Source organism: Artemia franciscana, chromosome 11 (genome assembly GCF_032884065.1).
Source record: "Artemia franciscana chromosome 11, ASM3288406v1, whole genome shotgun sequence".
In the NCBI taxonomy this organism is placed as follows: domain Eukaryota; kingdom Metazoa; phylum Arthropoda; class Branchiopoda; order Anostraca; family Artemiidae; genus Artemia; species Artemia franciscana.
This window is the reverse complement of record NC_088873.1, coordinates 47,910,528-47,929,104: the sequence shown is the minus strand read 5'-3', so window position 1 is coordinate 47,929,104 and position 18,577 is coordinate 47,910,528. Positions and strand designations below refer to the sequence as shown.

Below are 18,577 nucleotides of genomic sequence, written 5' to 3'. Positions count from 1 at the left end.
GATAAAGTAAAGTGTTTTACCTTATCGTTTGGCCCGATAGTTGCTCCCTATGAATCCTTGTTACCAGATGAGTCAGCCGAGCTTGAAAGATGGAAGGATCACTTCTCCACTCTTCTTGACTCAGACATTTTCACATATCCTGACCCAAATATCATAAGAGCTGCTTAGCTTTCGCCTACGATTCCACTTGATATCTATGAAGAACCTATGCTTTAACTACAGAGGTATAACATTGCTTTTGGTTCTTGCTAAATTGTTTACAATGACTCTCCACGATAGAAGCTCTAATATACTTCGAAGAAACTGGAAAATCGCACAAGCTGATTTCATGCCCAGTCGTTCCACAAGCGAATAGGTATTCACTTTACAGCAATTAATAGAAAAGACCCGGAAATTTTTGTAAAGAGGTATTCATAGGCTTCGTCGACTTCAAAGCCGCTTTAGACTCTGTAGATAAGAAGTCGCTGTGGCTTATACTAAGAACAACAGGGTTTTCCCAGAAGTACTGCTTTCTCTTTGAGGGACTGTATGAACAAACGTCAAGCTGTATACACGTTAACGGAAAACGTAGCCAGCCTATCTGCATTCGTACTGGAGTTCGTCAGGGATGTGCCGCGACTCCTAAACTATTTAATTGCATCGTGAGTGCCTGAAATTTGAAGCAACAAATTTCCTCTTTTTTCGCTACAAGCTTGTGCGTCACAACGGTTCAGTGGCTGCGTTGAAATACTTTTACTGAGCTGTTGAAAATCACATTTGATTCTGAATTGAAGGATTTTTAGAATCATAAATTGTAAATAGTTTAGAAACCAGTCATGTCTAGCTGAAATTTTCCGTAAATAGTTGACAAAGAACATAAGAGTCAGGTCCTTCTAATCCAAGATTTTAATCCTTCGCATTTGGGGTAATTTCCGGGAAGTGAACACACAATATCAGACTTATATTTTTAATTAGACATAGCTAGCTTAGGCTAATGCAGCATAGCCCTTTGAATATTGTTCTTGGCTTCTGGAATTTGTTTTAGCCTATTCCTATGCATTTGGTGTTTAAATATCTCATAATATTTTTGCGCTTCAACGGCTACACTGAACTGTTTCAGTGTGAACATTTTTGCGATTTTCCTGCACCCGCTATCCGTGAGATAGCGGGTTTAACTTAGTTAAACTAGAAATAAGTATTCAAATTACATGTTTTTAATAAAATTGAACAGTCTTTGTTTCAATTTATAAAGGCATAATAGTAAACATCAGTAAAAATTTTTAGTAAAAACGAATTTTAGAGTTATTAATTAAATATAGCTAGAAGGACAAATCTTCATCGGAAGCATTATGCTCTGCTAATTGCTTGCGAGGGTGCAATATCACGAGACCAATTAAAAGCAATCCAACAGCAAAATCTCAGTCCTAATCTCCAATTAAAAGTTACAAAGGCTCTTTTTTCAAGATGAAACATATTGTGCTTTTGACATACAACTATTTCTGCATAACTTATAGTGCCGTTAATTCTTACCAGTAAGACTTAATTTATGTTGATATAAACGTATTTTCAGAAAATTATTTTCGTATTTTACCTTGATACGAATGAGATCATTTGCATAAGCTTGTCAGTATAAGTAGATAGCATATTGCAGTCCTGTTATACTTTATCAATACAATTAACTCTTGTTAATTAACAAAATTGTTTATTGTCAGTGCAGTACAAGTATAGGTAAAATTCTAGTTGATTGACTTCTTGCTATCTCAGAAAGGGGTTAGGTTAGGAAAATGAAACTTTCAGGGATGGGTCTACAGGCTTAAGTATATCCCGGAAAGGTATTTTAAAGTACCCACCTCCACTCCTTCTCACTCTAGAGAGCCCTAAAATTTGCCTACATGACTGGTAGCAAATGAAATTTTGACAAAACAACATTTTACCTTAATTTTCAGTTACCAGTTACTTTTTCTCTGCCTTTAGTTCTGAAAATCCAATTCCTGTTATTTGAGTAGAATTCTGAGCCATATCAATGCTTTTTTTTCAAAATTTAAGGAGGTTTATCTGTACATCTTTAAAACCTTATAAATTGGGATTGAGCAAAGTTGTGAGGCTGAAAACAATTTTGTCGTACTTTATTCAAGCAGAAGATGTATTGCAAGATTTCACTTTTATAACACACATATTTTTGAAGGTCATCAAATGCCAGGGCCCTCTAGAGGGAGAAGAAGTGGAGGTAGGTACTTCAAAATACCTTCCCGGGACATACTTTAGCCTGTAGACCCATCCCTGAAAGTTTCATTTTCCTAACCTAACCCCTTTCTGAGATAGCAAGAAGTCAATCAACTAGAATTTTACCCAAGTGTATATGATCAGTAGCTAAAAGTCCTATACTCTCTCTTAAAGATTTTCGACACATGTCAGTCTAGATCTCTCTTCATGACTCCGCCTCCTCGCGCATGCACTATGACAAATGTTTAACGCATTACATATGCTGCGATCTAGCGGAATGTCAAGGAACAACTGTGACCATCTATGCATTGAAAATGCATCGTATTAAATATTGCTGTTGTTGTGATGTACTGGGAACTTCCCAGTAAGCGCGCTATGATGTGTGTCATTTTTGAACAAACTTTTCGCTACTGTTGATCTATATTTATAATGTGATTGTTAGTGATGAAAAAACCTATTCCAGTACAATCAGTAATTGTGTTACCGAATTAGCTGTGGGAGACCAGGTAACAAGTAACAGAGCTCTATGCAGTCTTTGAACACTTCAAATATTCACAACGATACGAATTTTTCACTGGCACATATGTTATGATCATATCAATAAACTTTAGTACTTTCAAATGTTTACAATAAAGAGGTTTCCAGAATAGAATAAATCTACTTTAGGATGTTACGGAGAGTTCTGCTTTCTCACCGAAATGTACTCTTTTGTGTATTTTCAAGTGTGGTTTCTGAGCAAAGCTCTTGCTACAAATTAGACAGGCGTATGGTTTCTCACCTGTATGGATTCGCATATGTATATTCAATCCCTGCTTATTTGGAAACGTTTTTCCACACACATCACACTTGTATGGTTTATCACCACTGTGACCTCTTTGATGTACAATAAAGTATGACTGATCAGAAAAACTCTTCCCACATACTTTACAATGATGTGGCTTCTCGCCAGTATGGATTCTTTGATGTTTACGCAAAACTGTCCTTTCAGAAAAACTTTTCCCGCATATATTGCAGTGATGTGGTTTTTCACCAGAATGGATCCTTTTGTGTATATTCAAATGAGATTTCTGAGAAAAGCTCTTTCCACAAAGGTGGCAGTGGTACGGCTTCTCACCGGTATGGATTCTTTTATGTACAGCCAACTGTTGCTTCATGGAAAAATCTTTGCTACATATTTCACACTGGTATGGTTTCTCCCCCGTGTGGCTTCTTTGATGCACTGCCACGTACGACTTGAAAGAAAAGCCTTTGCCACATATTTCACACTGATATGGCTTCTCACCAGTGTGACTTCTTTGATGTACAACCAAGTGTGATTTCCGGTAAAAAGTCGCTTTGCATATCTCACAAATGTAGGGTTTATCAGTAGCATGTATTATACAATGTTTCTTCAAATATGACTTTTGAGAAAAGCACTTAAAACATATTTCACATTGGTAAGGTTTCTCCCCATCGACATTAGCACGATTGCTTGGCCCAGAAGTTTCCAAATCTCGCAAAGGATCATCATGGACTGAGGAAGCTACCAAGTGGCCTAAAATTGAAAATAAAACTGAATAAAAGATCCCTGTAATCGTATCCTTCTAACTGAAGATTTTGTTTTCATTTTATAAATTTTTAAAATTGCCGAATTTTAGAAATAATTCACTCAGACGTTTATTCATCCAAGTTAAAAAAAAAAACTAAATGTCTATATAAAAAGACTGAGCTTAACCTTAAAATTGGGAGTTTAATAGCGAGTCGAACGAGTTTTGGAGTAAAAAGGGAGGTTAGTTGAATTAAAGTCTTTTTTATGACATGCAACTAACTAACGCCTTTTTTAAAAACCAAGATGCTGAATAATGATTCACTCAAATTTTTATTCAACAATTTAAAACGGTAGCTGTTATTAAAGACGAAAGATGAACTAAAGCCTAGAAAGATAGATTATTGCTATTTTATTTAAAGCTTAAAAGTTTGGTTAAGTAAAAAAAAACAATAAAGTGATCTAAAAAATTCAGTTTAAAACTGGCCGTAAGTCTTTCAATAGAATTTGCAAACTTCGGAAAATTTCTCTGGAATTTTTTTTTTTGTTTCTGTCGAAATTTTAAGTTACGAGTCAATCAATCCTTCAATAAAAGAGTAAAAAATTCCACTTTGTGGTGAAGTTAATGAAACGGTCTCTACAACAGCTCATTTAGCCAACAGATACTGAATATATATTTATAAGTACTATATTATAATGGTATATATAGATGTATGTTATAACGATGTCTATTTTAATAATATATTATAATGATCCTATTTAATAATAGTCCTTTGATCCTATTACTGAAACAAACCACTGGTTTCATGCCACATTAATAGAAAATATTTATTTCCTAAAATCCTGGAAATCGGGACAAAGAACCATATATTGAAGCAGATCCTCAGGTGTTTCTTCAAGCATGGAGTTTGAGTAAGATCCATTAACCTCCCAGGATCTTTCTTTCCCCAAGTACTAGAGAATTACCCTTCTTGGCATACACCACCTAATTACTGCTCGGCTTAATTAATCACCATAAAATACGTTCCGAAACCACAAAGACTATACATAGCACATGAAAAAACAAGGAAGTGAAGAAAAATGCAATAAAAAAAACACGAAGAGCGAAGAAAAATACTTAAAAACAAACCACAAAACGACGGCGATGTTCCGCTTATGTATACAATGAAAAGATAAAGCAGATATTTCAGCAAAAAAACTGAAACAAGCCGTCCTCAGCATAAGAAGAAAAGAATAAAAAAACAAGCTTTCGAAGTTGACCAATAGGGAAGAACAAAACGACTGACTGATTATTTGGTCCTCTTATTTTGGAACCGGGAAGCTAGGACCTGATTATTTTGGGTAAAGTAACTAGTTTCGGGGTGTTTCATAGGGGCTAGTACCTCCCAGTAGGCCAGTATTGCAGGGGATAAATCACCAAGATGGATACTGGATAAAAAGACGAAATGGTTCTGGTCCATGAGCTGGAAAACCGGTCACGTATCTCGATGACGTATCAAATTAGTAAAAAGGTCAAATAGTGTTTTTTTTTTTTTAATTATTGCATTTCAAGGGCAGTGGTTCAACAAAATTGAAGGCTTGAGAAGCTGCATCAGGGGTCTCTTTTAGCAGTATATAATGTTACGTTGGACAATGTAAATCAGGTTTAATAGTTCATTGCTTCTCTACCCACTAATTCAGTTCTTCCTACTACTTAAAGTTAACCAAAAAGGATGAACAAAACGATTTGGTCACCATGATCAGTTGTTTTGTTCTTCCTTTCTAGTTTATCTCAAAAAGTTAGTTTTTTTCATTTGCACGAAAGACGGCTTAAAACCTTCTTTTGGCTATTTCGGCTATTTGCCGAAATAGCTGCTTTATCTTTTCTTTGCATTCAGTAGCTGAAAATTGCGACCGTTTAAATTTCTGTTGCTTAATAATTCTATTAATTTTCCTTACTTTATCATGTATACTAAGCAGTATTCCTTTCATTCCCAAGATCTAATAAGGTAAGACTACTTAAAGTTGGTCCCAAATACGAAGCTCAGGAACTATCTTCGTTGATAGTGTTTGAAACTCGGATTATTCAACTTAGCCAGTTCAAGAGTCGGTTAAACCGTTACGTTTTGGAAAATGGTTGAATGATTTAAATTCAAAGTTAATTTCTTTATTTATGTATTTTACTTTGTTATTTGTTTTTCAATTTTCTTTTAATTTATAAGCGAAGTACGAAAACATTGTAGTAGTAGGTTATAAGGATGGAAAAAACCATCAAACACAAGACACCAGGTTTCTCACCAGGTTTTGAAAGCGATCAATTTTATGTTCAAAGTTTCGTGGCAGTTAAGTTAGATGAGGAATTCGAATATATAGAATCGGATAAATAACACTCTTTACCGCCATTAATGTCCACTAATAGACCTTGTTTGAGATATTGCTGACAGTGATGTAATTAAATTCATTAGTTGCTGTTTAAATTTAACTTTTTGTTGACTGTTAGGTAGGTTTTAATTCAAATAAACGATGTAGAATAATGAGGGCTAGAAGAGAAATGAAGTCAAATAAAGGAGCCATTTGCAACTGACTCCCTTGTTATATTTGTTGTTTGAATGATGCGCCGTAAGGAACAAAAGTAGGATGAGCAATCTCTGAATTTATATAAGATTTCAGTTACGTTTTCAGAAGGCGCAGCATTGAAAACTTTGTCTGAAAGTATGTCGGTAGTTTTATTGACGTTAAAGTAAATTCAAGATAGCTTGCAGAGAAGTCGAAATTTCTTGCTTAGGTCCTGTGGTTGGGCAGTGCATTTTATCTCAGCTGGGTAATACTGGACCCAAATAACGAGCCCAACTCTAGCAACATGCTCAAGGGCCGACGCAAGGACATTCGTAGTCAAGAAACTTCGTTTATCCGATGCAATTCAAATCTCTTGCTGAGATCAGCACAAGTTTGAAGTAAAGAATTTTAAAATCAGTTACTCTAACTCAATAACCAATTAAAAAAGTTACTGTTCTAATTCCATGAAAATGAGTCAGACACCAGTGGTTTAAAACTTCAAACGCGGTTTCTGAGAGACAAAAGTAATAATTTGAAGTCTTACATTTAAAGTGTACTATTAGAAAGATTCTTACGATGTTAGAATGTACGTAAACGGATAGGAATAAAATTGCTAAAAACGGTTCCATCAAGGATAATAACGATGGGAAAAATCTTTCTGAAAATACCTTGTCTCAAGACCTGAAAATGACCCAAAATGTAAAATAGTCGAAGTGAATTCGGCAAAGAATTGCCTGAAAGTTGAGGAAATGAGTAAGTCAATCTAAGGAAGGGAAGTGAGAAATCTTTGAAAATGCCCGGAAGCTTCACAACAAAAATACGTCAAACCAATACAATATTTAGTTATCTGATTATCTTCTGCTTTTCGTTACAACGTTCCACAAAAGTAATGTATATGTGATATGCTAGGGTTTATCTACCCCATGTGCTTTATGTTATAAATGTCATCAACATGCAATACCGCAAAAACTTTTCATATAAGAGTTAGATATGATAATACATAGCTATGGAGGAGATATGGACACTTGCAGTATATTAAATGTGACATCAGCCTTAAATATTTAACCAAATCTTTAGGTATTAATTATTATCTCTGTATGGGGACAAAAGGAATACCTTGAGTGAACGCAATTTTAAAACTGGGAAACATTTTCTTTTGTGATATTATGTTTTGCCTGGATTGTCACATTGGAACAATCATACAAGAAGATAGAAGGGATTGTTACCAATTCTTTTGAATTAAAATCTATCATGTAAGCGGCTATTATTATTTAAGCGGATATCTATCATTTAAGCGGCTATCTAACATTTAACGGGCTATCTATCATTTAAGCGACTGTCTATCATTTAAGGGACTATCTATCATTTAATCATTTAAGCAGCTATCTATCATTTAAGCGGCCATCTATCATTTAAGCGGCTACCTATAATTTAAGTTGCATATTCAGTTAATTAGAGTCAAAGTTTTGCGGGGACTTGGAATCATCTGAAAACCGAAGCAAGTAGTTCCTTTTTCTATCCTCAGTTGTTTTTTTTTTTTTTGTTTTGTTTTTTTATTTAACTCTTGTTAGTCTCCTGAATTCGTATCATCGCTGGCAAATCAATAGTTCCACAGAGAGTTCCCATCGTGCTTTTCAGGACTACTTCAACTAATGAAGGAAGTAGACTTATACACAATTCGTAACCCGGATGGTGCAATGGTTCCAGCCACTACCTCACTTCGTTCAGATTTCGGTCTGGCTGTGACTGTAGGACATGCTTGGAACTCAGTTCCTACTGAGACCTGGAAGTCCGAAAGCTTGAGTCCTTCAGGACAGACATGAAAAGTCTTCTATTAGGATTAAATGACACATAAGAACTATTAAAAAATTTGCTATTGTTTATTCAAAGGCAGTTCCTTGATGACGTATGGAAAAAATTGGTATGATTTTGATTGTCATTGGCTGAAGGGGAAATCCGACAACCTGAACTGTTTTTCATCCAAGACAGCTACCCGAGTTATCAGGATTTTAAGTTACAATAAGGTAAAACTTACCTTTATCATTATTCTCACTTGAATTTTCTATTTGAAAATCGGGATCCAACTTTATCGGTATATGGGCAAAGGGCAGAGTAGCTATCGGAGCGTCTTCAAGATGAAGCAACAACGCTGGATTTTTGGATTCAATGGGGCTATTGGTATAAGCCAGGATTTCTTCTTCTGATTCTCAAAAAAAAATTATAAGATAGTTTGGTGTTTGATACTCTTTTCCCGTTTATGATTTTTTAAAAGAGAATTAAAATATATTCTGATAAGCTTAGCTATTAGACGAATCATTTATTCTATGTGTATATTTTAAATCAGAGGTTTAGGACGGATACAAAAATTAGTTAAGTTATAATCATGTTCATCATCTATAATACTTTATCTATACAAGACTGACATATTTTTCCCAAAAACCACTACAACTCAACAAATGTTGCCAATGTTGCAACAACTTTAATGGTTAGTAGATATACAAAGTTCCTTCGGTTGAGGCATGGGGGGTGTGAATATAATTAAACCGGAAGTGATATAAAATTAGTAGCAGAGGACATCAGATAAAAGTTCCAAGAAAAAGAAACGTGTACTCATTTGTGAATATTGAAAAGCACCATCTGGCCCCTTCTTCTCCACAACAAAAATAGCATCTCCAGCTTCCCCTCTTTAACCCAACCCAACAAGTTTTTTTCAGAAAGTTTTGGCGTAATTCCCCAGCCATGAGATAACACAACGAAGATTTTCAAAGCTACATATAACATTCATATCAATTTTAATTAAACCTACACATTTTCTGGAGAACCACATATTAGCGGCTGACTCAGTGTTATGGATGGTCATCAAATTTACATTAAGATGTATCAGAAGTATTAAGGAATCAGACAAACATCACATTTTGATAGGGGGATGGGCAGTCATCTATGTAAAATTGGAAATAATGAACAGGATAGTCAGACAAAATGAAGTGTATTTCTTTCCATACAATTATCAGTTTTATTAAAATTTCTAGCTGACCCCTGCCACGCGTTGCTCTGGCGCGCCAGCAAAAACGTGGGGTGTCAGTATTTTTCTTTTGCACCCCAGCAACAGGTCGTAACACCATCGAATTCAAAACAGAGCATCAAAGCCAATGTACTGCGGTAACTGTTAATACAGATTGTATTATTGAATATGTGATTAATATACAGCGATTTTTTTATGTCTGTCTTTTTTTTAGTTTAAGTTTTTTGTCTTACTTCATTTTTTCTTTTAGTTTTTCCTTTTTTGGTTAGTTTTTTCTTTTTCTTTTTTAGATTTTTCTTTTTTTTTTAGTTTTTTTCTTTTTTTCAGTTTTTTAGTTTTTTTAGTATTTTCTTCTTTTCTTTTTAGTTTTTTTGTTTTTTACCTTTTTTAGTTCTTTTTCTTCTTGTTTTTAGTTTTCTTTTTCTTCTTTATTTTTTAGTTTTTTTTCCTTTTTTTATAGAAGATAGTCTAACAGACGGACAGTACATTTTTATTTAGATAGATGAGTTATAATAACATAAAACATACCTTTATCACCATCAATAGTTGAACCGTTTTTCTGAAAATCACGATTTAATGCCAAGTGTACAGAACTACAGAACAAAGCAGCAGCTGAAGCATCTTCAAGTTTAGGTAACAACATTGGATTTGTTGTCTCAACGAAGTCATTGGTATAAGCTTCAATTTCATCCTCTGGCTCTAAAAACATAACTATTTTACAGCTACATATTCTCTGAAGCCACAAATTTGTGCAGCCGTCAGAAGTAGGGGTGCCATTTGGGGAAGAGAAAGTCCTAAAATTCATCAATAAAAGGAACCGTCCTTTCTCTTTCAGCCCTCGCAAGAGTTTCGACACTGCGGTAATGTTGTTTTTTAAACCTGTCAGACAAGATCTCTAACTAGTAACTTAATTTTTCTTTAATAAAATAAAGATGGACTCGATTGCGTTCAGAATAAAAAGTTAAAACTAAAACTTGACGATCGTACCAAAATAGCGTTTAATAACTCAAAGAGTAAACATTATATGAAAAGAAACTCAGCAAATCGTAGAAAAAATAATACTAAATAAGTAAAACAAGAAAATCAATTTTTAAATAAAAAGCTTTCCGTTCAAGAAAACATACTCCCCTTCCTCAAGAAAAAGCAAATTAGAAACTTTTAAGATTATTCCAATTGTAGCAGTTTCGAAATAATCAATATATTTCTTCTTCTTCAGAATGAACTCTTCAGAACTAAACTCCTTAAATGTGTTTAAAAATGAGCGTCGGACTTGAAATGCCTGCTATTTGTATGTGTTATTGTTGGCAACATTGTTTTTTATCACTATTTCCTCATATACTTTTTATCACTGATCATTGAGGTTACGTTTTGATGCTGTGCTTTTGTTTGCCAACTTAGAATTTGCGTTTGTAAAATCACAACGAAAATAATGACTTTCGCGGAAACCGTTCAAAAATCCCTTACGATTGTGGGACACAACATTGTACTAAATGACTGTTCTTAAGCTGAGAATGAAGTTGGAAAAACAATCCAGGTCAACAGAGGAACTAAAAAGCCCAAGCTACGGCTTGTCGAGCAATCTGGAGTGAGGGTTTAGAGTCTGGAGTGAGAGTTAGTTAAGAGTTACTGAGTGATTACTCAGCGAGTTAGAGTCTGGAGTGAGGGATCAGTCCTTTTTTTAATGACGAAGGGAGGACAGTCGCAGTGAACCGAGTTCGTTATCGTGCCATGTTCACTAATTTCCCTTGGCCCTGGTTGGATCAAACAATCATCAAAAATTCCTGATTTCAACCAGACATCGAAACTTGTAACACTTCATGAGACACAATTGCTCTGCTGCATGAAATTTGCTCAGGCAGACTATTCTCGTTATGAGGAAATCAAACCTATGCACAATGATCTTGTGACCTGACACCTTGTGACTTTTCCCTATGAGGGTAAAGTTCAGGAGTTTACGAAAACGAACCTTGTATCAAACAAGAAATAAAACAGATGGTCAACAAAGTTGACCGAGAAACGTGTGAGCGAGTGATGGTTGATTTAATGGAAAGATCAGGTGCTGTAAGGCTAGCATGGAAAGTCATATATAAGGGAAGGCATGGGGGAAAAACTAAGAAAACAAAGTTGTAATTTTACAAAGGCACTATCTCTGATTCAATATCCATTTGCTTAAATAAAGTGCTAATAATATGACCCAATTTAACTTACAATGATTGAGAATGATACGTCATTTGAACAATAAGAAGGAATTTTTGTTCAATGGCCTGGACCATCCAACGTGACAAGACGCATCCAAAAAGCTAAACAAAAAGGCACAAAAATAAGATTTAAGGGGATGCTTAATAAAAATGAATCACAAATAAATGTGATTAGGAAACAAGCAAAGAATCGCATCATCTAAAGCAACAGACATGAACAAAGACAGCAAGAGTCACATTGACGTTGCAAACAGAAAATATGAACACTGATTTGGTCTTAGAAGCAGGAATAGACGTTTTTAGTATCTGTGATGTCTTAAGAAATTATTCAAGATGGTTGGCGAATTCAAACTACTAAACCAAAGGCATGAAATAAAATATTTGAGGTAATGATAAACGGATATGAACGACAAAAATTACGGTTGGAAGACACATGACAGCAATGATCACATCAAATATAAAACGAAGTCAATGATTAGAAGAGAAGCAATAGTGAAACTCACAACGAATACCAAGACAATACAAATCATATAAAATGTATGTCTCTCTGAAGAAATAACACGAAGCAGGTATTGAACTCATGCAAAGATTTCACCACTTAATTGAAATTGCTGATTTGACACCTCATGACCTAGAGCTAAAGAATAATATGATGATTATATGCCCTTTTTAAGAATAACAAGAGATTGGAGTACAAGCAGCCCTTCTCTCAAGCCCATTCATTTTCAAAACACATCCAGTCAAAATTTTGAGGCAGTGATTTTCTTGTTTTTCCCATGTTATATTCATCAGCTATCATATTTTCAGCTATGTTACATTCAGAACACAATTTGTGCTTTACTAAAAAAACAAAACAAAAAACAAATGACCTTGGATCGTAATTTTAACTGATACATACTGATATTTATTTCATAAAGTTTTAATAATTTTTTATTTATGAAAGTAAGAAAAGTGAAAACATTTCAAATATATTTGTTTTCAGTAAAGCGCAAATTATGTTCTGGTCTTGAGAAGACATGAGGGTTATCAGCCCTACTCATGCTAATCTCTGTTCGTTTAGAGTTTCATTTTATTTATTGATAGTGATGTGTGGTAGTTTCATGCTTGGAAAATTAATTGACTTTATTTTTGCTCATTCTTAGCTTAATGGAGCTCTTTACATTTCTTTGAAACTTTTTGGTTGAAAAAGTTTTTAAATCAATTTCTCAAAAAAGTTTGATATTTTTCTTCAGAAAATTAGCACTCCACTGATTTTCTTGCCTGTAAAAATGATGGACTTGGAGAAAAACTGTTTACAACTTTAATTTAGGAAAATTATTTTCAAAATGACTGACACAACATTCATTTACATTTACACACCGTTTCAACTATATCTTATAAATGTTTATTTATCCAAAATATCAAAATTCAAGGCTATTACGCTCTAAAGGATAGGCTACTAAAAGAATTATGTTTTGAAAACTGAAAAAATCGAACAGAGCGTCATCAATGAATCATGGTGGATTGACAGTTGAAGCCCAATGGTAATTACTTGACCAGTTGAACAGCCGATGACAATTAATTTTCCTCAATTAATAACTATAGCGTCAAAAGGAAAAAATTCTAGACTTACCCTTCTTGAAACAAATTAGCTCAAAGGAGTTGGATTGTTGTGTCATTTTCAAAATATGAGATAAAGTATCTAGGGTAGACTTGGGAAGCTACTTTCTCAAAGCCAAACAGCAGCCAACAGTACCTAAAAGACATAAAATTATACTAAATTAAGTGGTAAAATAATTAACCATTCCTTTTTCATACTCGCCAATATATTTCTTTTTGTTTTGTTAATTTTCTGTATTTTACAGTTTCTTTTTGGTTTTGTTAGACAATTAGTTAGTACCTTATCACAAGCATTAATCATCAAGATTACTACAATTCTAAGATATGATTTATTGCAAAAATGGGCCAGTTCAAGACTCATTTCAAACAAGATATGGCAGAATCCTAAGGCTAGTGCTAAAGTTGAATTCATCTGAACATTTTTCAAATTTCAGAAGGCTAGTCTTGTTGCCAAACCTGTGTTTATTTATAAAAAAAAAACTGTATGGTATACGAATTTAAACTTCCGAATTCTGTGGTGATCATTTTTCTATTTTAACAAGAGCCAAGAGCTCATATGGCACTTGTGACGAGGTTGGAAGAGCCTAGAGCTTTGTCCCACTATGTTTCACTATGATCTCCACTGTGAGTGTTTTCCAAGATTTCCGGTTTCCCCCTTCAACTCTCATCCCCCAATGTTACCGGATCTGGTCGAGAATTTAAATAAGAGCTCTGAGACACGAGGTCCTTCTAAATATCAAATTTCATTAAGATCTGATAACCCATTCGTAAGTTATAAATACCTCATTTTTTCTAGTTTTTCCGAGTTAACTGTCCTTCCAATCCCCCCAGATGGTCAAATTTGCAAAGAGACTATTTCTAATTTAATCTGGTCGGGTCCCTGATATGCCTGCCAATTTTCAACAATTGCTATATTGATCACATATTTAGTTTTGGGTCTTCTTCATGTAAAAATTGGGGTGGTCCGAGATTCAAACCTGAGACCTTTCATATGCTAAGCGAAAATCTTACCCTAAGACTGAAAGTCATACTTAGGAAGAAGAATGACTTGCTTTATTGACAAATAAAATACTTATCAACTATCTTGTTTGCTCGCTCCCCCCCCCCCCCAGATGGTCAAATTGTGAAAGAGACTATTTCTAATTTAATCTAGTCTGGTCCCTGATATGCTTGCCAGATTTCTTTGTCCTAGCTTATCTGGAAGTGCCCAAACTAGTAAATCCCCACAACTACCCTAAAGAGAGTGGATCTGGTCTGGTTATGTCAATAGTGTATCTAGGTTTTTTTTATTCTTCCCACCAAGTTTCATCCTGATCTTTACACTCTAAACCTTTTCCAATATTTCTGGTTTCCCCTCCAACTCCCCCCAACATCATCTGATACGGCTGGGATTTAAAATAAGAGCTCTGAGACAGAATACCCATTCATAAGTTAAAAATACCTGATTTTTTCTAATCTTCCAAATTAACCATCCCCCACTCTTCCCCCAGATGGTTGAATTCAGGAAATGACTATTTCTAATTTAATCTAATTTGGTTCCTGATACACCTGCCAAATTTCAGTTAACTGTCCCCCCACTCCTCCCCCAGATGGTCAAATTCAGGAAACAACTATTTCTAATTTAATCTAATTTGGTTCCTGATACACCTGCCAAATTTCATTGATGGCTGAATCAAAGAAATGACTATTTCTAATTTAATCTGATTTGGTTCCTGATACACCTGCCAAATTTCATTGTCCTAGCTTATCTTGAAATGCCCAAACTAGCAAAATCCGGACAGACAGACCAAAAGAATATTGATCACATATTTGCTATATTGATCACGTATTTAGTTCTGGTCTTCTTCATGTAAAAACTGGTCAAACCTGAGACCTCTCATACACTAAGCAAAAATCATACCCCAAGACCAAAAGCCATACTTAAGAAAAACAATCATTTGCTTTATCAACAAATAAAATTCTTCTCAACTATCTTGTTTGCTTGCTCCCCCCCCCCCTAGATGGTCGAATTGTAAAGAGACTATTTCTAATTTAATCTAGTCTGGTCCCTGATATGATTGCCAGCTTTGACTGTCCTAGCTTATCTGGAAGTGCCCAAACTAGTAAATCTCCAAAACTACCCCAAGAGAGCAGATCTGGTCCAGTTATGCCAATAATGTATCTAGGATATTTGGTTATTCTTCCCACCAAGTTTCATCCTGATCTTTACACTCTAAACGTTTTCCAATATTTCTGGTTGCCCCCTCCACTGTCATTGGACATGGTCAGGATTTAAGATAAGAGCTGTGAGACATGATACCTGTTCATAAGTTGAAAATACCTCATGTTTTCTAATTTTCCAAGTTAACCATCCCCCCACTCCTCCCCCAGATGGTCAAATCAAGGTTGAACCAAAGAAATGACTATTTCTAATTTAATCTGATTTGGTTCCTGATATGCCTGCAAAATTTCATTGTCCTAGCTTATCTGGAAATGCCCAAACTAGCAAAATCAGGACAGACAGACTAATTGCAGTTGCTATATGTCACTTGGTAAATATCAAGTGCCATAAAAAGTACTAACAAGGCAATCCCATCATTACTTGAAACACTTCTTGTGGAAAGTAGAATTTGAATACTGCTATTTGAGCCAAATCATACCTTTACCCAAATCTCACTGTGAAGAGGAAAATGAACAACTAACTGTTTCTTCCCACATGTTCAACTTGCCGAAAAAAAGCCTGGCTGGTTATCTTTGGTGTTGCAGTTTCTATTGAAAAAGTATCCTTCAATGCTATGCTTTTAATTTTCAAAACATTAGCACCAAAAAAAAATATTTTTTTTTTATCTAGTCTTGTTACTTCTTTTCTAAGTTTTTTTTCTTGTCACAGCTTAGATATCAATACAGTTATGAAAACTCCTATCTTGCCCATGAGAAGCCTTTGTTACAGAGCTTTGAACTTGATGCCAACTCTAATCCTGTGCTCTGACATGTAGATTGTACTACAACACCATAGGCAGGAATGAAAATTTTGTTTTGTTGCATACATAGCTTAGATAGGCTACCAATACCAGTTTCCTGTTAGCAATTAGATACCAATACCAGTTTCCTGTTTCTAGGCACTGGCATTGCTAATGTGTACCATATCCCAAAAACAAGCCAAGTGTTCATAACTGTATATTGTATCTAAGCTGTGATTTTTGTCACTGGGACAAATGGACATGGAAACTGATAGCCAAACTACACTAACTATCAAGTCACAGAATAGACAGTCTCATCAAACAGTAGCAATACCCATGTCAGTGGACAAGACTAAAAGAAACACAATTAGTGTGACAAGATTGAAAAAGAAAATACTAATAAGATGAGAGCATGGCAAGAGTGAAGACAAAACTGAAAAAAAAAAATAGGCTTAAGTGAAACTCCAGCAAATTTTAGAGATGCCAAACAACTTTTAGAGATGCGGAACAAAATCATAGTTTTACTTGATTTTTAATTACCACCATATTAAAGGAGATTCTGGCATCTTAATGAAGAAAGGCTCCAAGAAATCGTGTGTTCCTGACTGGGCTAATAAGACTACAGCAAGTAAGTGTACCTTGAAGAAATGCACTCTAACATGCAAAAATTGATTTTCAATATAATAATAACCTGCTCTGTAATATTTTAATCCAAATACCAGTGTGCACGCCTAGAGAGGCTTTTCATAAAATCCGCACATTCCAGAATACATGTGACAATACATTTCAAATTTCCTTATCAAGAGATAAACTCCCATCTAGCTATTTTTTTTCACACCATGAAAAAAATGACAGGGAGTAGTAACAAACCTATCAAATGTCAATCAAATACTGTAAAGCAACAAGGTAATATCTATGGTAATGTCTTGGCTAGCTCACATTTCTGTTTTCATCCTCTAATTCCCCTAAACGTCACCGGATCCGGTCACGATTTAAAATAAGAGTTCTCGTTCGTAAGTTAAAAATACCTCATTTTGTCTAATTTTTCCGAATTAACCTTCCTTCTGTCCCCCCCCCCCAGATGGTCAAATCTGGGAAGTGACAATTTCTAATTATTCTGGTCGGGCCCCTGATATGCCTACCAACTTCCAGCGACTGCTGTATTGATCACGTATGTAGTTTCGGGCCTTCTTGATGTGAAAATTGGGGTAGTCCAGGATTCGAGCCTGAGACCTCTTGCACCATAAGCGAAAATCATATCCTTAGACCACAAACCATACTTAAGACGAACAATCATTTGTTTTATCGGTAATTAAAATTCTTCTCAACTATCTTGTTCGCTCGCTCTCCCCTCCAGATGGTCGAATCGGATTAGACAATTTTTAATTTAATCTAGTCTGGTCCCTGATTCGCCTGCCAACTTCCATCGTCCTAGCTTATCTGGAAGTGTCCAAACTAGCCAATGCCGCAAAGAGAGTGGATACGATCCGGTTGTGTCGATAACGTATCTAGGACATTTGCTTATTTTTCCTATCAAGTTTCCTCCCGATCTATACACTCTAAGCGTTTTTCAAGATTTACGGTTTCCCCCTCCAACTCCCTCAATGTCATCGGATCCGGTCGTATTTATTAAGATCCAATCACCCGTTCGTAAGATAAAATTACCTCATTTTTCTAATTTTTCCAAATTGGGTCCCCTTCATCAGCTCCCCCAAAGAGAGTAGATCCGGTCCAGTTATGCCCGTCACGTATCTATGATCTTGTGTTTAATTTTCCCACCAAGTTTCATCCCCATCTTTCCACTCTGAACGTTTTACAAGATTTTTGGCTCCCCCCAATGACATTGGATCTGGTCGGGATTAAAAATAAGAGGTCTGAGTTACGAAGTCCTCCTAAATATCAAATTCAATTAAGATCCCATCACTGGTTCATAAGTTAAAAATATTTTATTTTTTTGATTTTGCCGAATTACACCCACCCCCCAAGAGAGTGGATGCGTTCCGGTTATGTCAATCACGTATCTAAGAATTTGTGCTTATTTTTCCCATCAAATTTCACCCCGATCCCTCCACTCTTAGGTGTTTTCTAAGATTTTAAGTTTCCTCCTCTGACTCCCCCAATGTCTCCGGATCCGGTCGAGATTTAAAATAAGAGCTCTGAGACAAAATATCCTTCTAAATATCAAATTTGATTATGATCCGATCACCCGTTCGTAAGTTAGAAATACCACATTTTTAAAATTTTTCTAAATTAACCATTACCAAGGAACCAAGATCCTTGGTATATACCAAGTGCCATAAAAACAGACAAAGTAAAATACGAAATAACAGAAGATACGTTTTTACATTCAATGGAAGAATCTTGGTTCAAAATTTGAGTCGTATGTTAAAATTCCGTTTATGCAACAAGTTTTCTTCCTGCTCAAAGCAGTTAACAGTCTTTGAAAACATAGCGTCTTGCCTCACCATCAAAATTTTCCTTCCCACAGAAAAGGAGGAAAAAATGCAGTTCATACTTCATTAATCTTTTTCATCCTTGTTTCCAGATTTGTGTTCTT

General features: G+C 35.2%; 1 protein-coding gene across 5 annotated transcripts; it reads right to left on the bottom strand.

Moving 5' to 3' along the window:
• Positions 1–1,177: 1,177 nt before the first annotated feature.
• Positions 1,178–16,969, bottom strand: LOC136033312 (zinc finger protein 239-like). 5 transcript variants are annotated; one of them, XM_065714088.1, is made up of 5 exons: positions 16,891–16,969; positions 13,095–13,217; positions 9,813–9,983; positions 8,298–8,468; positions 1,178–3,736 (listed from the first exon to the last, which is right to left on the bottom strand). In XM_065714088.1, the coding sequence occupies exons 2-5, from the start codon at positions 13,138–13,140 to the stop codon at positions 2,865–2,867; spliced, it is 1,260 nt and encodes a 419-aa protein (XP_065570160.1). In that variant the 5' UTR covers positions 13,141–13,217; positions 16,891–16,969; the 3' UTR covers positions 1,178–2,864. The 5 variants fall into 5 exon arrangements, with proteins under 5 accessions (XP_065570160.1, XP_065570158.1, XP_065570159.1 ...); XM_065714086.1 differs by lacking the exon at positions 16,891–16,969 and adding an exon at positions 16,712–16,821; XM_065714087.1 differs by lacking the exon at positions 16,891–16,969 and adding an exon at positions 16,740–16,818.
• Positions 16,970–18,577: the final 1,608 nt, after the last annotated feature.

Bases quoted from the DNA above. Each gene is read 5' to 3' on its own strand.
- LOC136033312 (XM_065714088.1), bottom strand. From the start codon at position 13,140: ATGACACAACAATCCAACTCCTTTGAGCTAATTTGTTTCAAGAAGG. The intron at 8,469-9,812 runs GTATGTTTTATG...TTTTTTTTTGAG, and splicing joins AACTATTGATGGTGATAAAG to AATCAGAAGAAGAAATCCTG. The intron at 3,737-8,297 runs GTAAGTTTTACC...TTTCAATTTTAG, and splicing joins AAGTGAGAATAATGATAAAG to GCCACTTGGTAGCTTCCTCA.